Source organism: Palaemon carinicauda, chromosome 3, assembly GCF_036898095.1.
Source record: "Palaemon carinicauda isolate YSFRI2023 chromosome 3, ASM3689809v2, whole genome shotgun sequence".
Lineage (NCBI taxonomy): Eukaryota > Metazoa > Arthropoda > Malacostraca > Decapoda > Palaemonidae > Palaemon > Palaemon carinicauda.
The window spans coordinates 129,189,980-129,211,098 of NC_090727.1; the positions used below are offsets into that span (position 1 = coordinate 129,189,980).

Sequence of the window (21,119 nt, forward strand, 5' to 3'; positions counted from 1 at the left end):
TTACGAACTCATACGGGCGAGAAACCGTACCACTGCCCTCTGTGTAACTATAGAACGACTATTAGTTCGAACGTTTACCGTCACATACGAAATAAGCACCAGCTGGACACTGACACGAGCAAACCCCTTTTCCAAAGACAGTCGTACCTGCAAATGTACAGGGGAGCCAGCTCCTCTTTGGTCCCTCACAGCAGAGGGGAGAATCAAGAGGGCTCCAACCAGTGGCTGGACAAAGCATTCAAATCGCCCGGCCCTCGACCGGCGGCTGCTTCCTCATCCTCCAACACCTCCGCCCCCTCGTCCTCGTCGTCGTAATTTTCCGAAAGGGGAATCACTAGTCTAGAACACAAGAGCGCATGCATTAGCTCATTCACCTTTGGTGTTATGCTGTGTGAACATTTGCCCAGATGGGGGTTGTTCCTTTCTTTTAGAGTACAGACTAGTTTGTTCTTTACTCTTGTACCTACTCTCTTCACTTATGCATGTGGGGTTTGGATGTGGAATTCATAGTAAAATATACGTGTGGCATTTTGCTGTATATTACGGCATAGTGTCATTGGTGACTTTAGGCATATATGTGAGTAGATGTTGGGGTGAATTATCAACATTTTTCATAATTGTTGAATATTTTTTAATGTGAGGACTGATCAGTATTTAAAAATGGTTTAACCAAGCCACTAACATTCAATATTTTTAACCCTCTAAGGGCTAGCCTAGGTATACAATTCTCTCTCTCTCTCTCTCTCTCTCTCTCTCTCTCTCTCTCTCTCTCTCTCTCTCTCTCTCTCTCTCATATTTTGTGTGGGAAAGTTATTCATGTAAATTGCAACTGTATTTGCTTTTTTTATGTTTCCTCCAAACTGGGAATTATTATTTTATTGATAGTAATGATATTAGTTTCTAACATATTTGTTCTTATACAATTAGATAATTTCAAATTGCCGAGCTTTTTGTCATTTCTCTTCATCATTCCATTTATTTCTTGGAGGGGCTTCCGCCATAGTGGCAGTAATTGTAATGGCCAATCAGGTTCAGTTTTTTGTGAACGTTGGGATTTGTGATTACGGTTGAAATGGACATCGCCACGTTACATGAATTTGTTATGACCTTTAATAACGTAGATTGAGTTCATAATAGCATTTTAGGGATTCAGTGATTTCTTCCCCTTTCTTAGCTAGTCTGTTTTTCTCAAATGGAACTGCAGTTGTTCCAATTATCTTGAAGGTTCAACACGTCAGTGATTTGTTCGTTACACTTTATTAGTTTTTATTATTATTACTAGCTAAGCTACAATCCTAGTTGGAAAAGAAAGATGCTATAAGCCCAAGAGCTCCAACAGTAAAAATGGTCCAGTGAGGAAAGGAAATAAGGAAATAAACTAAGTGAGAAGTAATGAATGATTAATATGAAATATTTTAAAATCAGTAACAGCGTTAAAATAGATCTGTCACGTATAAACTATGAAGATAGTTATGTATGTCAACCTGTTCAACATAAAAACATTTGCTGCAAGTTTGAACTTCTGAAGTTACACCAATTCAACTGCCTGACTAGGAAGATCATTCCACAATTTGGTCATAGCTAGAATAAGACTAATAGAATACAGGTATTGCTCGACTTACAACCTATGCAACATACGACTATTCGACTTTACGACCATTCTTTCAGGGTGGTGATGTCACAAATTTATCGGAAATAGGACGAATATTTCCTTGAAAATAATCTATTTTCTTGTATACATATGAATTGATTTATCTTGGTAAATTATTATTTTCTTTTATTGTTAATATTCAAAATAAGACTAATAGAATACAGTACTATGTAGTATTGAGCCTTTTGGTGGCCTTTACACCCTTCTATCTTTTTATCTTGGCTATTTAATTTCTTCTGTGTTAGTCATTCATGGAAGGACACATCTCGGGGGAAACTCCTATATCAGTTTGTACTACTGTATTTTTGTCTGTTCGAAATACGATCCTCTTTACTTGTGGTGTATTTAAAATTTGATCATGGTCTTGGCTGAAACTACATTGCTCTTAATAAAGGAAATTTTGCCCTTGTTTTATTGTTAATTGAGATTGTGGTGCAAAACTTCATTAGTTTTTTTTTATGCTTTGTCCAGGTGGCCCGTCAGTGTTACTTGTATTCTTTTGTATGATATGTTTGTCTGGTAATTTTGATGAATTTAATGTGTTCTTATGGTTTCTATTTTGTGGTTAATTTCATGAGCTTAAATGTAATTGAAATGGAGGTAATTTCATGGAAAGAAAACATGTACACAAACGTATGTAATGGTGGTTCTTTCAATTATCTGTGTACATGCTGAGCAAGCATTTTATCAGCTGAACTTTGATGGATTTTATTAATTTCAAAATTAAATCGTCAACTTGCCTGAAGGAATTATCTAAATGGAAGACAGCCTGTGAAGTGGTTTTCACATGCCCCTGTTGTATACACGACACCCACAAGGTGCTCGCGCGAGGGTAGTAACCTCTGCATTCCATGCTTTTATCTTTCTCTGGTATATTTGGAAGATTTATATCAGAAAAGTGTAAAGATGTAAAGAAGGACTTTTTCACCGGGCGTCACAGGTCTCTTCCCAGAAATAGATTTTTCCTTCGTCAAAATCCCTTTGGTACTTGCATTGTAAAGGTGTGTTATCTCAATGCTCTGTATTGGGCTTTGGTATAATACCATGGATAACACTTATTAAAAAGTAATTTATATCAGGGATATAGCAGTTATCTAGCTAATCATTAAAAGAATTTGTTTTAAGATTGTTCTATAAGTGATAACATTTACTCTTGTGGCTAGGAAAGAGTTGCTTGCGAAAGAGAGAGTCTTGTGAACAAGGCATCTTAAAAGTTAACTAGAAATGAAAGACGTCGCTAATGTTTGTACATACGTGTGTGGGTGTGTGTGCAGTTTGGCTTTTGATTGTGATGTGACAGTAAACCGAAAATCTGTATCAAGATATTGTTTGATAAAGATGATAGTATCGTAAATATGAGTTTTTGTTCTTCCTTTTTAGGCGCAGAAATCCCATCAGTCATCGTTTGTTAGAAGGATACTGTATATCAACTTCTGTTTTTAACCCTTTTACCCCCAAAGGACGTACTGGTACGTTTCACAAAAGCCATCCCTTTACCCCCATGGACGTACCGGTCCGTCCTTGCAAGAAAATGCTATAAAATTTTTTTTTTTTCATATTTTTGATAATTGTTTGAGAAAATTCAGGCATTTTAAGAGAATGAGACCAACCTGACCTCTCTATGACAAAAAGTAAGGCTGTTAGAGCAATTTTAAAAAAATATACTGCAAAATGTGCTGGGAAAAAATAACCCCCTGGGGGTTAAAGGTTGGAAATTTCCAAATAGCCTGGGGGTAAAAGGGTTAATCACTGTGCTAACAATTTTCCAAGATGATACTTTTTGTTTAATTGTAACACAGACTAGCAGGATGGTTAACTATTTCATTTTAAAGCAGAGGTTTGAAGAAAAAATAAATACAAACAGTATCAGAGAATGATGAGATTTACAGTGTGAACTCTTTTAGATGTGTCTCCTGTGAGACTTAAAGAGAGAATTAACAAAACTTGGTGGATTAACCATTTCACCCACAGTATTTTGTAATTGGAGGTTATTATTTCAAGTAACCTTTACCTGAAATTACAAGTGCTAATAACCCATTTGAAGGCAAGAGAGTTTTGACAAACCAAAACATGACAATTCTACACATTCTGTATATCTAATCGCCGCAGGACAACAGACACAGTATACCTCTTCGTTATCCCTTAGTTGTTGAGAAAAGCTCTGCGACTTTTCCTTTACCCGATAACTTTGGGGTTATCTTCTCTCTTCATTGGTGTTTATAGATTGTTGTACAGCATTTGCCCTAGTTCAGGAATGTCGCTGAGGTCTCCAAACAAATGGTCCAACTATAGATAGAAAGACCTTGGGATTCCCAACACTTTACAAAAGATAACTCCACAGCTTGAACAAAACAGATCCAAAAGTCAATTTTATTGAAATGGACTTTTCTTAATTTTTCCTTATGTCAACAGCATATAAAAGACTGTATTTTTGGACAATTGGGACCAAAGGCATACCTAATGAATGAAAACAAGTTGGATAGAATTTGAATTTGAAAGATTGGTTATAGTATGGTGAGAAGGAACATTTTGAGATTGTATTGCTCAGCTTCTGGGCAGAGAGATATGCTTCCATGATTATTGGTCTAGTTAACAAATTGTCAAGGATATTTTATCTGACTTGAGCAAGAAAAGGGACATATACAGTATATGTGATTGATGACATCAGAAGGTCAAAGAATTGTTCACTGTCGCAACTCATTTTGGAAAAGGATGAAGAAGAATAGGAAAATCTTATGAAATATTTGAAGTCCAGTCACAAGTAATATTTGTTTTTGAACCAAGTCTTGAGCGTTTAAACCTCCTCAGCTACAAGACTTATTCTTCATAGCAAGAAGCATTAGATAGGAGGTACCTACTGTATTTTGTAAATTGTAAGATGATAATTGACTCCTTGGTTTAAGGGGAAAATTTTAAGTTATAACTGTATTAATATGAAAGGTGGTGAACTTTAAGCATTATTGAAGGGGTTCAGCAGACTCCCTCCAACCATTAGATTCAAACTTAGTGGCTTTCTCTCTAACTGCCATTACCTCTTCTTTTCTTCCATCTTTCCGTCAAACCTCTCATAATCATTATAATTTTGTGGTGTCTGTGGCGTCAAGAGAATAGTTTTGACTGAAAAGCAAAAGATGGGACGGCGCACCCAAGCCTTATTTATGGCCGTTAACTGCTTGACTGTCTGATTACTAGAGGTCTAAACCTTTTGGAAAGAAAATGGGAAATATTTTCACCTTTGGGGTTACATCTATATAAACAGCTTTGATAGAGAAGCAATTTGAACATCGAGTGAATATGAAAATAAATTTGATTAAAATTCTATTAATTACTTTTTTTTTGTTTCTGCCATCTCGACCCCAGTGCTATACCATGTGGTCCAAATTCCATGGCTCAAAAGTTAATACAGTACTGTATTGTATTGAATAGTCAAAATATACTAAATTCAGTAGGTAATTTTGTTAATTGTGAAGTTGCTGATTGTGCAAAATTATTTTAAGTTCAGAAAATGTGGGTAGGAATCCAGTGCTATGAACTGAACTAGTTCAAATAAAGAAAAATAAAATAGGGAATAGAAGATTGCTGTTATATTCTTACAAAATCCTTTACAGGTTAATGAGGAAAAAGTGGACCTTTTAATGAACCTGTAGTTATTCTTATGTAAGTTATTGAAATTGATTCTTTTGTTATTTTTATTTAAGAAATTTTTTGTATTTTCATTTATCTGGCAAATATTTTGTTTATTTTCTTCTTCATATTTAATAAAATTTTATTAGAATACTGTATTATGTATGATTTTGGTTTTTTTATTGAAAATATATGAACTATTCATATGTTTTCTGTGTACAGTTTATTTTAGAGAAATGCTAACTATAGATATTTGATTTTTTTTAATACTTTGGCAAAATTTACTTTAATTTTTTATTACAAATTTCTATGCTAAGTCCAGTGTTGGTGTTTTAGGGCGGTGGCGCAAGTAGAAGAGCCAGACATTTCCCGCCGGCACGCTACCCGTGCACTTTTTGTCTCAAACGCATCCCCACGCAATGCCACCTGAACAGACATTTGCTCGCTCACATGGGGGAGAAGCCGTTTAAATGTCCTTACTGCGAGTACTGCACGTTCTTCAACTATGGTCTGAAGCAGCATCTCATGAAGTGGCATGTGAATGTCAATCTGAAACTCTAACGTGAAATTGAAAGGGCAGGAAGAAAGATTAGATATAACCAGGACGGGAAGTGATAGACCTGCTAGCGAGGAGAATAAAGATTACCTACTTCTCCCAGTCCGAGTCCGTGATGATGGAGGAGATGTCGAAGGACCTGGTTAACGTCGCTTCGTGGTTGGATTGGTGGGCCACCACCTTAGTGGGCACTCAGATTCCGACAGACGTGTTGGAGCCTGCCAAACGAGAGGCGTTGAACGAGTTGCTGGGATCAGGAAGTCGTGCCCTTAAATTTCTGACGTTCCAGGCCTTGGCGCTCTCTGCGAACTGGGTACTGAGGAGAAGAGATTCAATGTTTAAGAACCTTCCAGTGAAAGTCCCCGACAGGGAGGTTAGAGCTCTGCGAAATATCTCGGTATGGGACGAACAACTTATCCCCACAAAGAAGGCAGAAGAGCTAGCGGAGAAGATGGCCAAAAAGAGAGAACTCGTCGTGCCTAAGCCACATTCGGCGAGACGTCCCGTATTTAGGAGACCTGTTGCAGAAGCTCCTACGACTTCTCGGTCTGCCCCAGCGCAAGGAAGGCGCGAACCTTCCTCAGGACATTGGTCCCAGTCGGTGAATCCCTCCCGAAGGGGAGCTACTTCAACGACGCCCACTTACAGGAGTGCTTACTCGTCCTCCAGAAGAGGCCGTTCATCTCGTAGGAGGTAAATAAATAACCAAGTGCTGGAAGGAAATGACAAAGCTTGGAAAGTAGATGAACCGTGTTCTGTAATGTGATTCCCCCTGCAATGTATTTCCATCTTGGGAATTTACATAATTATCTAGGAGTAAAGACAAGCATGAGATTTTGAAAATTGCCAATTTTCAGACGGGTTTTTCTTGTGATTTTGATTTTTCCCGCCCGAACCCTGGAGACCCTTTGTTTTTTGAACACCTCAATTGAGAATAAGGTTTGTAGCATTAGGCAATGAAAGTAATATAGAAAATTATAAAACCAAACCTTGACTTGTTTGTGTATTTGCAGCATTTAAATTTATTTTAAGGAGCTTGATATGAAAAGAAGCTGGTAATTTTATAGTGCTTTATTTTCAGCACAAACATTTGGAATTGGCTTAGTCCATTGTATTTTTAAATCTAGAAGACTGATATGAGCAAATCAATGTTTCTATGTAAAGAGTATAAAGAAAATAGGAATTTTTTAAAGGTTTATTGTTATATGATGGCAAAATCCATTGCTGTACTCTACGATGAAGAAATGATGGGCCTTGTAAAGAATCTGGAACTTTTTTCTTTAATAAGTTTTCTCTGTTATTTCAGTTTAATGAATAAATTATTCTCAGTACAGTACTGTATATATTTCCCCCACCACTTACATTAGCAGTTCCTTTTGAATGTCCTTTCTTATATATTTAGGAATCTTTTTATTTTATTCTTCTCTATCATATTAAGAACTGCCAAAACAAACTATGGTACTTAACATTGGTAAGGGTGAAGTAGCAACGTCAGTCATGTTGAAATAACGAGAAACTCTTCGAAAAACACTGTGCAAAAACAAACTCAACTTGCGAGCAAGTCCAAAATCAGAAGGATGACCTGGTGAGCGCGAGTGGTAGGTGTCGGTAGGGTAACCCAACTGTATTCTCTAGGGCCTGTCACGGCCCTCCCCTTTGATGAAGGGATTATCTAAATGGAAGACAGCCTGTGAATAGTGGTTTACATACACCCTTGTTAGATATACGACACCAACAAGGTGCTCGCACGAGGGTTGTAACCTCTGCATTCCGTGCTTTTATCTTTCTCTAGTATATTTGGAAGATTTATATTAGAAAAGAAGGACTTTCACCGGCCGTCACAGGTCGACCCAGAAAAATCATATTATTCCATCCCGTGTTAATCACCTTTGATGTCTCGTTTGTTTCTCCTCATGATTAAATCATCCTCGGTTTCCCCACTTGTGTATTATCGACGTTCGTCGGTAGATTTCTCGTGTAAACTGTTAGCAGGTCTAACCCTTGGCTATGGCCGGCTTCCATGACAATACTGTTTCTCCCTCCTAATTTCTTCCTTCCTAGCTATTTCTTCCCATCAAATCCTGGTTAGTATACAAAATCTTTTTGAGTCTAGGATGTTTACTCTGACCTATATTATTATTATTACTTGCCAAGCTACAATCCAAGTTGGAAAAGGAGCATGCTATAAGCCCAATGGCTCCAACAGGGAAAATAGCCCTGTGAGGAAAGGAAATAAGGAACTAAAATAAACTACAAGAGAAGTAATAATAAGAATAATTTATGAACAATATAACATTCAAATAAATCTTTCTTATATAAACATTAAAAACTTTAAGATAACAAGTGGAGGAGATATAAGATAAGATAGTGTGTCCGAGTATACCCTCAAGCAAGAGAACTTTACCCCAAGACAGTGGAAGACAATGGTACAGAGGCTATGGCACTACCCAAGACTAGAGAACATTGGTTTGATTTTGGAGTGTGTTTCTCCTAGAAGAGCTGCTTACCATAGCTAAAAGAATCTCTTCAATCCTTATCAAGAGGAAAGCAGCCACTGAACAATTATATTGCAGTAGTTAACCCCTTGAGCAAAGAAGAATTGGTTGGTAATATCAGTGTTGTCAGGTATATGAAGACCGAGGAGTTTGTGGAAAGAGTAGACCAGACTATTCGGTGTATGTGTAGGGAAAGGGAAAATAAGCCGTAACAAGCGAGAAGGATCCAATGTAGTACTGTCTAGACAGTCAAGGGGCCATAACTCTCTAGCAGTAGTACCTCAATGGTGGCTGGTGTCCCCGCTAAACTACTACTTACTATCTACCACCTACCAACTTGACCGATGTACAGCTGTACACGAGTTATTGGCGCACCCCCAAAAAGGTGTACCCTGTCACGCCCTTACTTTGTTGCGAGTAACCAAACAGTTAGTGTAGAGAGAGATGGCAGAGGTGTTGGGCGGGGCTAAACACAGGAACTTGCTCTGCTAGGTGTAATGGGAATTCCTGTGTTCATCTGTACTTATGTCACTACTGTACCTCAGAAAACTTTACTTTATTTTTTCTTTATATTACAGTACAGTACCTGCTTTTACTGCAATTATTTTCATCATCACTATTTTTCACTCATTTTGTATCCTTTCTATCACCTCTTCGACCATTTCATATTTGCCGGGGACATCCTTTCCATTTCGTTTTGTCCCATAGCCGCTCCACTGGATTTATATTTCTCCACATCATTATTGATGGATTTTGAGGCAGCTCCTGAACACGAGAATATTCAAGTTTTTATCTAGTGAATTTTACAGCCTCTACCTCTTAATCTTTTCTATCTTTGATCCCTCATGTACACTGCTCATTTTCAAGGAACCTGAACTATATATATTCATGAAGTGAAACCATTATGGAAAATTTTTCAACCTTACCTAATAATATTTTTGTCTGGAATGAGAGTTGGTAAAATATGAACGATTATGATCTTTATTAATCTCGTAAGGTTTTTTTCTCCAACAGAGTTGTCCGTGAGGCTTTTTGTTTTATTTTTGTCAATGAAAGTTTTTACGTATTTATGTTCATCTAGCTTTGAGGAATTAGAATATGAAATGTTTTCCTGTGTTTATTTTTGGGTCTATTGTTAACTGTATTTCAGTTCGGCAGTTTCATTAGTTCGTGTTTTTAGGCAAATCATCCTTATTTGTTTTTAGCTAAATGTGTTGGGATAGAGGAGGGAAATGTTTATTATTGTTTTAGTATAGGTCTCTTGGTTTAGGATTCGATTAGAATTTGCTTTTGACATCTTCAGTGGGAATTTGAAATTACTCTTTCGTTTATTTATGTTTTGAAAGGCATGGTCAACTTGATCTGAAAAAAAAAAAAACTAGAAGAACGGATGCTTAACCCTTTTACCCCCATAGGACGTCCTGGTATGTTTCACAAAACTCATCCCTTTACCCCCATGGACGTACCGGTACGTCCTTGCAAAAAAATGCTATAAAATTTTTTTTTTTTCATATTTTTGATAATTTTTTGAAAAAATTCAGGCATTTTCCAAGAGAATGAGACCAACCTGACCTCTCTATGACAAAAATTAAGGCTGTTAGAGCAATTTGAAAAAAATATACTGCAAAATGTGCTGGGGAAAAAATAACCCCTTTGGGGTTAAGGGTTGGAAATTTCCAAAGAGCCTGGGGGTAAAAGGGTTAATAATGTTAGTAATGGCTTACTGTATTTGTGAGTATTAGAAATTCTTTGCATTTCCTTTCGCAGATGTTAAGGAAGGATATTTAATATATGCATTTGTCCACTAAATGTTCATGTTTACACACACACACACTTCATTGCTTTATAGAACTGTAAAAGGCTCTCATGAATTAGGTATACCTTTTTGACGTATTTTGTGATGCTAAAGTCCGTGTTGGTGTTTTAGGGCGGTGGCGCAAGTAGCCAGGCAGCGGTATGGGCCCGTGCCATGGCCGGACACTCCCCGGGGGCCAACCACCAGTGCACTTACTGCCCCAAGCGTTTCTTCCTGCGGTCCGACCTGACGAGGCACCTGCGCACTCACACGGGGGAGAAGCCGTTTAAATGTCCGTACTGCGACCACAGCACCGCCATCAAGTACAATCTGAAGAAGCACCTCATCAGTCGTCATAATGTGGTGGAGCAAGGGATTAAAGTGGAGGCCCTACCAGGTGTGTTGGATCAGCGGAGATTCGCTTTTGAATTTCTGTACTCTTCTTTGGTTAGGAGGCGATTAGCCTTGTTTCCCTTCCCCTTTTTTCTCCCCCCATACTTTCTGTTCATGCTTTTTGTGGATATTGATGCTTTGCCTCCATTTTGAACTACAGAAAATCAAATATTGTTTTTCTTTTATTCAGTGTTAATAAGACCTTTTTCTTTGCTTGAGTCATGCTGTGTCGCTGTGTCCACAGTCTTTTAATGTTCCTTGAATTATTTTGACTGGATTTCATTGCTAGTTCTTTTCAGAGAAGTTACTGCGTATTAAAAAAAATAGTTATTAGTTTATAGATCTTTAAATATATAAAAAGTAAATTATGTACATCACTGTATTGGATAGAGACTTCTCTGTCTTAGTATTAATTTGAAAAGTCCTCGTAGAAGGAATTATTTCTACCTGACCGATGTTGACAGCATTTGGAAGCTAAGATTTTACTTCATATTCTAGGGAGGCAACAAGTCACGGAGTCCTTCCCCAGTTTCTCGTGGGGTAACACATCAGTCTCTCCTTTACCAGCTGTTCTTTCGCTTCTACAGCGAGGAGGTATGCTCGCGTCCAGCCAGTCTAGAAACTTCACCGATAACACGACGGAGAGCATTAATCCCACCATGTGGGGCAACAACAAAGTATCTATCTCCCGAGTGACACCTGCTAGTTGTTCCTCTCTAGATATTTCAGAAAGCATAGCCTCCCAGTCTTGGACGAGCGCCCCATCGCTGTCCGTGTTTGAGAAGTTGCAAGATTCGACTGCATCGCAGGGATACTGCGTGTCACAGGACTCTGATAACATTCCAGGCTCCACTTCGGGCATGTGTTCGTTACAGGACACCTCGCAGAATGCATCTGCAGATGCTTGGAAGCCATCGCCTGACATAGAATTCCCCAATTTTCAGTCATTACAAGAGTCTGAGAATTTGCCTGTGTCGTCTTCCGATAGATTTGCCGCCGGTAATTCCATTGATAGTAATGCTTCTCCGCCATGGGGTACCACCCAGGCTCCCCAGTTAACACTGCCGGATCCTTCGCCCACCCTGGAAAGTGTTGCCGGGGCACCGTCAAGTTCGTGTCCTTCAGGAAACGTTGACAGTAGTGCATCCCAGTCATCGAGCGACTCGGATTAAGTAGGTCAGTCGAGCTACGTAGCGGGTGGGAGGGTAATGTAAGCCTTTACTGAATTAGTGTGCTTTAAAGAGGTCAACTTCATGATTGTGTATAAGATTTAACAGTAGGGTTCAACTAGTTAGACCTTTTACTATAGTCCATTTCTTTTAGCGATGCATATTTGCACCGACTTGCGGCGGTGCCCTTTTAGCTTGGAAAAGTTTCCTGATCGCTGATTGGTTAGAATTATCTTGTCCAACCAATCAGCGATCCGGAAACTTTTCCGAGCTAAAAGGGCACCGCTGCGAGTCGGTGCAAATATGCATCGCTAAAACAAATGGACTACAGTTACAAATTTGGAATCTGCTTTTATTTGAATGTAGTAGTGATTTGTTCATGATTTTTGTTTGTTTTTATCAAGAAAAAATGCCCTTTATTTATCAAGGAAAAGCATGTACAGTATATAATTACAAATTTCTTCAAATAGCACAGAGAGCAACATAGAGAGGGGTTTTTTTTTAGACTGAAGATCAAAGTCTTGTAGAGAGAGAAAGTTAGTTATCCTTTTATATTTTTTATGAAGTATTACTTTATTTAACAAGGAAAAACAAATTCTTTAATTTTGAGAAAAATAGCACACACTCGTATACGGAAGATAACATTTCGATTAAAAGATGTATGACCGCAGTGTAAGAAATCTGACAAAACTTTCATAAAGTATCTTAATAAATCTTCAGCCTCATAAACTAATTGCCTAAGTCATTTTCTCCACTTGTTGGGAACTCAAAAAAAAAACCTTCTCATTTCCTAATTCTTTATATCATTGTCTTGAGTTTCAATTCACAAATTCTTAGCAGAAGAATTTGTGAATTAGAATTTGTGAATTGAAGCTCAATACAATGATATAAAGAATTAGGAAATGAGGAGGTTTTTTTATTTCCCAACAAGTGGAGAAAATGACTTAGGCAGTTAGTTTATGAGGGTGACGATATATAAAATATGGGGCATCAGGCCCTTAGTAGATATTTCCCTCTTTCGTAATGAAATGGACAACAGTCAATAGTAAAGGTAGTCCCAGCACCTTGTTTTGGATATTTTGAATTTATCTAAAATTTTATAGCATGTAAAAAGATTAAATGTAATAAGATAGGTATTATTATTTACAATATGCTTTCAAAGCTTTGGAGCAAGATAGAATACCATACAGTACATTTTAAAAGGAACATGCTTCCATAGACCAGTACATTTGTTGCCTCTCCCCCCCTAAAAAAAGACCAAAGCAAAAATTACATCAGAAAGCAAATATGTTTACTGTACAAATACCGGTAATTAAGTAAATAGTATAAAGTTTGGAGAACGATTTTGCAATTAGTAGCGAAGTGAATTTGCAAGGCTTTAATACCTTAACCCTTTTACCCCCAAAGGACGCACTGGTACGTTTCACAAAACCCATCCCTTTACCCCCATGGACGTACCAGTACGTCCTTGCAAAAAAATGCTATAAAAATTTGTTTTCCTATTTTTGATAATTTTTTGAAAAAAATCAGACATTTTCCAAGAGAATGAGACCAACCCGACCTTTCTATGACAAAAATTAAGGCTGTTAGAGCAATTTAAAAAAAATATACTGCAAAATGTGCTGGGAAAAAATAACCCCTTGGGGGTTAAGGGTTTGAAATTTCCAAAGAGCCTGGGGGTAAAAGGGTTAACAATATAAAATATTTTTTTTATGAAATAATTTGAGATGACCCAGTAACATCCCAAGAATCCTAGATTTGTTATCTCGAGAGAGAGGAGAGCATGAGAAGTTCTCTATTCTTGGGTAGTGCCATAGCCTCTGTACCATGGTCTTACACTGCCTTGGGTTAGAGTTCTCTTGCTTGAGGGTACACTCGGGCACACTTTTCTATCTAGTTCCTCTTCCTCTTGTTCTCTTAAAGTTTTTATAGTTTAAATAGGAAATATTTATTTGAATATTGTTACTACTCCTAAAATATTTTATTTTTCCTTTATTTTCTTTCCTCACTGGGCTATTTTCCCTGTTGGGGCCCCTGGGCTTATAGCATCCTGCTTTTCCAACTAGGGTTGTAGCTTAGCATTTAATAATAATAATAATAATAATAGCGAAGGGAATGTATGAAAAGTGAAAAGCAATATTTTTTGGTGGGAGAGGGATGAGGTCAGGTCATTAAAGAGGACTGTGGGAGCTCCCTGTTAAAGTATATCATCTTGAATTTACCAAAAACTTGAAACCTTCTGGTGGCAGTATTTAAACCCTGATTGATCAGTTCCATGTAGAGTCATTTTTCCCCAAAATTCTCAATTCAAGATAGAATAGTATTGGATAGTGTCAGAAGGAAGGTAGGGTTCGATAGTGGCAGATTGAAGATAGAGGTCTACAGTGGCAAAACGAAGATAATATTTGATAGTGGCACAAGGAAGATAGGGTTTGATAGTGGCAGATTGAAGATAGAGTTCTGTAGTGGCAAAACGAAGATAGTGTTTGATAGTGGCACAAGGAAGATAGGGTTCGATAGTGGCAGATTGAAGATAGAGTTCTACAGTGGCAAAACGAAGATAATGTTTGATAGTGGCACAAGGAAGATAGGGTTTGATAGTGGCACAAGGAAGATAGGGTTAGATAATGGCAAAAAGAAGATAGTGTTTGATAATGGCAAAAAGAAGATAGTGTTTGATAGTGGCACAAGGAACATAGGGTTAGATAATGGCAAAAGAAAGATAGTATTTGATAGTGGCACAAGGAAGATAGGGTTAGATAATGGCAAAAAGAAAATATTGTTTGATAATGGCAAAATGAAGATAGTGTTTGATAATGGCAAAAAGAAGATCGTGTTTGATAGTGGCACATGGAAGATAGGGTTTGATAGTGGCACAAGGAATATAGTATTTGATAGTGGCAGAGTAAAGACAGGTTTGATAGTGGCAGGATGAAGATATGCATTGAAAGTGGCAAGATGAAGATAGGGTTCGATAGTGCCAGGATGAAGATACAGGTAGTTTCTATCAATTTACTTTGGCATATGTAGGATAACAATTAAATAAATTAATCCCACATCCCATGGTTAGGGAAGTTTAATTTTCCCCAAAAAATACAAGTTTAGAACCAAGAAATTACATTATTAAAAAAAAAAAAAATCATCTGTAAAAGTAGACATTTATTTTATCATGTGAGAAGAGACATTAGGATAATTTTGCAAGCTTGAAAGTAAAATAAGTAGGTAATATTGCACCAGTTGTATGTGAACTATTTAAATATTTCAATATATATTTAATTTTTTTTTTTCATTTAATTAAACATGATATATAATAGAAGTTTGGTCATTGAAAATCTAGAGTGCTTCATACATCATTAGTGTGTTAAGGATTTAATGATGATGATATTGAGTCATTATGTTGTTAACTGGTGTGGTGTGATGAGATGGTTAAGGAAACGTGGTTAGTGAACCTGGTGTTGCTCTTCTAGGGCTCCAGACGTACGTCTCCCGGAATGGCGATGTCAGGCCAGACAGCAGCAAGAATGTCAGCAAGTGTTCCATACGAAGCTCAGTCGTCAGCCCCTGCTCTCGCCTTGCCGACGGCCACGTCAGTCCGCATCCCCGGAGGAGTGATGCCATACGTATGCATGTATTGTTCGCGGTCTTTTATTCTGCGCTCGGACTTAGTTCGTCATATTAGGATTCACACCGGCGAGAAACCTTTCAGTTGCCCGTACTGCGATCACACGACGGCCCGCAAGTCCAGTCTCAAGAAACATGTGTTGATTAAACATCCTGGGGTCACGGATCACTCCGCTTTGGCAATGAACCAACTGTATGGAGTTGAGTCAGGATACTCCATGGATTGTTTGGAGGTAGAACAGGATGATTCTCAACATCAGTAGCTAAAAGATATCTCAGCATTTTTCAGAAATGTTTTTGTGTTTTGGTTGTGGCAAGGCTGATGTTTGAAATTACTTTAAAACTTGAATAGCATCATTTATCAGTGCTGATAATCAAGACTTTTCCACTCAGCTGTCAGAAAGGATTGCATGTACATAAAATCGCTTTTTACTTTTGAACAGCTATCTTATTATTAACGTACTGTAATTCTGAATTAAATTGCTGTGGAAATGTCATGAAAGAATTAGTTTGTACGTCTTTTATTTCTGTTTTTTTACCAGATTGATTTCATTTAACCAAAGACTCCTGTTTTTTATATATGAAGAGTGTATTTAATTTTACTTGTGCATTTAGAATATTTCATTCAAGAAACTCGCAAATTTATCTTCTTGGCAGCATATGTAACATCGAGAGTAGCGACTATTTCTGACTTGTTTTATAAATGAACCTAGTAACAAATCTTGTGGCATTGTTTGTCTGTCTGTCTGCTTGACATAGCAAATGGATCTCTTTGTTTATAATATAATATTTAAGTACTAATGCTTTTGAAAAGAAAAAGTTTATTCTACCTTCCTGCTTTTATTTTTTGTCACTAATTTCTTCACAATTGTGAATAGAGCTGTTTTTCTTTTTATTCATGGTAAGTCCACAAAGGTGCTGTTAGTTTGAACTGTAATCTTTTACCGAGAGAATACCAGTGCGTTGAAAAGAATAAAATAATTAAAGAGAAGAAATTTAAGGTTAAAGTAAACAAATTATATTCATGAGCAGCCAGAAACTAAAGGTATCCGAGGATTTGAATCCCACTGTACCAGGGGACTTTGGCGTTTGGGTTGACACGTTAGCATAACGGACTGTAGCCATTTCTTTTAGCGATGCATATTTGCACCGACTCGCAGCGGTGCCCTTTTAGCTCGGAAAAGTTTCCGGATCGCTGATTGGTTGGACAAGATAATTCTAACCAATCAGCGATCAGGAGACTTTTTCGAGCTAAAAGGGCACCACCGCGAGTCGGTGCAAATATGCATCGCTAAAAGAAATGGACTTTAGTGAGTATGAAGGCAATTCTATCACTTGAAGATGTTGCAATATCAATTCAAAATACGCTGGATGCTTCTCTTTAGTGCGAGAACTTTAGAGTTGGTTCTTAAGACGTTTTGATTTTTCTAATACGTACTGTAATTTTTTTCCGATTTGACCTTTGGCAACCTGTCTTTACTTATATTTTTATTGTTGATATTTTTTTTATTATTTACTTAAATTTTTATTGTTGATATTTTTTATTATTTACTTATATTTTTATTGTTGATATTTTTTATTTACTTACATTTTTATTGTTGATATTTTTTATTTACTTACATTTTTATTGTTGATATTTTTTATTTACTTACATTTTTATTGTTGATATTTTTTATTTACTTACATTTTTATTGTTGATATTTTTTATTTACTTACATTTTTATTGTTGATATTTTTTATTTACTTACATTTTTATTGTTGATATTTTTTATTTACTTACATTTTTATTGTTGATATTTTTTATTTACTTACATTTTTATCGTAGGTAATTATAATTCTTTAATTCTATATTATTTCTGTGAAATTGCCCGGGTGTTCATATAGCTTCTCTCTGGAAATTCAGTTTTATTAGCATTTACCTCTAAAACAATACAATATGTTTTCTTTCCTTCCGAAAGACTTAAGCCTCTAGTAAAGTAAAGAGAAAATCTAGCAATTATTGCCACTAAACCAGTGGCTTGAGCAAGCCATACTGCCTTTGTCTTTCAGTCTCTACATTGTTGTTGGATTGATGGCAGGGACCACACCCCAGAATTTTCGGTTTTAGGTGTTAAATGCATTTCGAGATATCTTCAAGATTTGTTAGAAACTACATACATACACATACATATACCAAGGCACTTCCCCCAATTTTGGGGGTTAGCCGACATCAACAAATGAAACAAAAACAAAAAAGGGGACCTCTACTCTCTACGTTCCTCCCAGCCTAACAAGGGACTCAACCAAGTTCAGCTGGTACTGCTAGGGTTGAATGCATTTAGAGATATCCTCTGAATTTGTTAGTAACTAATGCATAGATAGTTAAAGGATATTATTTCTTCAGTTTCAGTACCGTAGTTGCTCCTACATTTACACTGTTCAAGTGCCAAAATGAGTACCCTTAACCCTTTTACCCCCAGGTTATTTGGAACTTTCCAACCCTTAACCCCCAGGCATTTTTTTTTCAAGCACTTTTTGCAATATATATTTTTTAAATTGCTCTAATAACCTTAAATGTTACCATAGAGAGATCAGGTTGGTCTCATTCTTTCGGAAAATGCCTGAAGTTTCTCAGAAAGTTATAAAAAATATGTAAAAAAAATGTAAATAGCAGTTTTTGCAAGGACGTACCAGTACGTCCATGGGGTTAAAGGGATGAGTTTTGTAAAACGTATCAGTACGTCCAATGGGGGTAAAAGGGTTAAAAATAAATGCTTGTCAGTTTCCGTACAAAGTAAACGATGTAAACAAAGGGAAGACCAGTAAGTCATGCCTTGGATTATCCTTCAGAAAAGGAAGAGGAGTATGAAGAGAGCCCAACTCTGATGAGGCATTTTTTTTTTTTAATTATTACAGAAGCTTAATTCTGAAAGGTATCCAAATAATTTACTTTCAAGTTATTCTGTTGGTGTTTATTTTTCCAAATCATTGGAAATAGCTACTTCTAAGATGATTTATATACAATTTTCTCGAATAAATTGATATCTCATATGCAAAGAAAGGTTGGTAATTCTAGTTCAATTGCTAGTTCAATTTACTAATACTTTTCCCTTTGAGAATGGGTACAAGAGCAGTATAGCATACCCAAGCCATTTGTTTATTGCCATTAACCGCTAGATTGTTTCATTGCATTTTTAGGGGCCCAAGTCTGGAAGATAGAAAACAGGACATTTTTTGAGTATAGAAATAAATTTTATTCAAATTCTATTTAGTCAAAGAAGTATGGAATTCATTTAACAATGTCATTATAAGTTATTCACCCTTTAAACCTGTTTTCAGCTTGTCCTGGTTCTTAGAGTGTATTCCTCATTAAGTATTTATTCATTGAGGTTATGATAAATATATACAGTACATCTTTGCTTAAAGAAGATAACCTTATATCATTGAGATTGTTTTATTAAAGCTATTGATGCATTTTTTATTACATAGTTTTGATTTATTTTTCAATTTTATACGAGTATTTCAGTAGAGAAAAGTTATAATTTACAAAATAGTTCTGTTCATTATAGATAGCTGTGTTTATACTCTGTGACAAACCATAGTTTTTATGATACCTTCTGCGTTATATAATTAAGAGCAAGTCTATGAAAGTATTTCAGTTGAAAACTAGATTGGTGGGTACAGGGGAATGAGGCAACAAATCGAGACAGACACCTAATGTCGTTGTAGCCATTTGTTGTCGTTGAGGGTTTCCTTGTTAAGGAAATTAAAGCATGGACACGTTGTTTTATGATGTGTTCAATGAACAGTGTTAACTTTGCACCATTTTGTATTGTTTACACTTGCACTTGCTAGATGGTGGAGAATTCTTGAACTCTGTTGGCTTACCTACCTGCCAGTATGTTTGAATTCAGGTAAAGTTTCTTGATAATTATCAAACTAAATTTATTTGGTAATCATTGAGAATGGCCCAAGCCTCCTTTCCACCCAAGCTAGGACAGGGAGAGCCAGGCAATGGCTGCTGATGACTCAGCAGATAGACATATAGGCTCTCCCACCCCACCCCCCAACCTTAGCTGAAAAGGGTGGTAAGGTTGCAGACTCTAATGGCACTAATGAGACAGAGCAGGACTCGAACCCTTGGCTGGCAAATACCAGACAGAGATGTTACCAATCAGGCCACAGCAACCCTGAACAGATTTTAGATAACAAGAACTACTCATTTGATTAGCATCTTTCCCTTTACAAAAGATTTTAAATTTTCGATAAAAAGGACAAAAAATTGCAAATTTTGTTCAAATATGCTCAAAGGAAAAGAAGGCAAAATAGTGACCTGACTGCTGAAATAAATTGTAACGTGGTAGCATTTATTGAAGTTCCATCATATTTACCTTACCTTATTGCCTTATTTTTTGTTTGGGTTCCCCCAGGTCCCTCAGTGTGAGGCACCTCGTATATCCACCAGAGAGTTGCTAATGCATCTTCCGGTGTATTTTGCATCTTCCAGTCTTGGATGGTCTGGGATGCATTTATTGAAGTTTCGTCATACTTCCAGAGACAAAGGCCATTTGAACATGAGGGGAGGTTCATATAAATAAGATTTTACTATGTAAAACACAAGGGATGTTTTATATTCACATCCCTTTTTTTTCTAGTTGAGATAGTGAAAGCTGTTGTCTTGAATACTACAACTCTTGACTGTTAGATACAATACTTTGACTGAGAATGAGTAGTTATATGATAGGAGAGTTTAGTGAAATTATTGGTATTGTTTCTTCTATTTAAGAATTTTCTTTGACCCATGTGGTATTTCATAAAGAAATGTCACCATGTTATTTGAATTCTTTGAAGAATAAGCTTTTTTTTTTTCCTTCCTCTTGTTTTTGTGATTATTTTTTTATTCAGGAAAACAAATTGGTTAAAGTTCTGGTGGGAAATTGAGTAAGTTTAGGAAGGGAAGTCCAATTTAATGGATCTACATACATACATACATATACCAAAGGCACTTCCCCCAATTTTGGGGGGTAGGTAGGGGTTGTATGAATCAGATTTTTACAGTTAGGCAGATATGCGAGAAATATTTAGCAAAAGGTAAGGAGGTGTATGTTGCGTTTATGGATCTGGAGAAAGCATATGATAGAGTTGATAGGGAAGCAATGTGGAATGTGATGAGGTTATATGGAGTTGGTGGAAGGTTGTTGAAAGCAGTGAAAAGTTTCTACAAAGGTAGTAAAGCATGTGTTAGAATAGGAAATGAAGTGAGCGATTGGTTTCCGGTGAGAGTGGGGCTGAGACAGGGATGTGTGATGTCGCCGTGGTTGTTTAACTTGTATGTTGATGGAGTGGTGAGAGAGGTGAATGCTCGAGTGCTTGGACGAGGATTAAAACTGGTAGGCGAGAATGATCATGAATGGGAGGTAAATCAGTTGTTGTTTGCGGATGATACGGTACTGGTAGCAGACACAGAAGAGAAGCTTGACCGACTAGTGACAGAATTTGGAAGGGTGTGTGAGAGAAGGAAGTTGAGAGTTAATGTGGGTAAGAGTAAGGTTATGAGATGTACGAGAAGTGAAGGTGGTGCAAGGTTGAATGTCATGTTGAATGGAGACTTACTTGAGGAGGTGGATCAGTTTAAGTACTTGGGGTCTGTTGTTGCAGCAAATGGTGGAGTGGAAGCAGATGTACGTCAGAGAGTCAATGAAGGTTGCAAAGTGTTGGGGGCAGTTAAGGGAGTAGTAAAAAGTAGAGGGTTGGGCATGAATGTAAAGAGAGTTCTATATGAGAAAGTGATTGTACCAACTGTGATGTATGGATCGGAGTTGTGGGGAATGAAAGT

At 37.0% G+C, this 21,119-nt stretch overlaps 2 protein-coding genes across 3 annotated transcripts in view; both read left to right on the plus strand.

The window, feature by feature from the left end:
* Positions 1-15,286, plus strand: part of LOC137638505 (transcription activator GAGA-like) — a 66,720-nt gene extending 51,434 nt beyond the window's left edge. The window contains exons 7-9 of one of the 2 annotated variants that reach the window (XM_068370603.1): positions 10,254-10,518; positions 11,013-11,690; positions 15,151-15,286. In XM_068370603.1, the coding sequence (XP_068226704.1) occupies positions 10,254-10,518; positions 11,013-11,686 (939 nt within the window). In that variant the 3' untranslated portion in view covers positions 11,687-11,690; positions 15,151-15,286. The remainder of the gene's footprint in view (positions 1-10,253; positions 10,519-11,012; positions 11,691-15,150) is intronic. The other variant, XM_068370604.1, reaches the window with a different exon arrangement.
* Positions 14,247-14,618, plus strand: LOC137634099 (uncharacterized). Its single transcript, XM_068366325.1, has one exon. The coding sequence runs from the start codon at positions 14,247-14,249 to the stop codon at positions 14,616-14,618; it is 372 nt and encodes a 123-aa protein (XP_068222426.1).
* Positions 15,287-21,119: the final 5,833 nt, after the last annotated feature.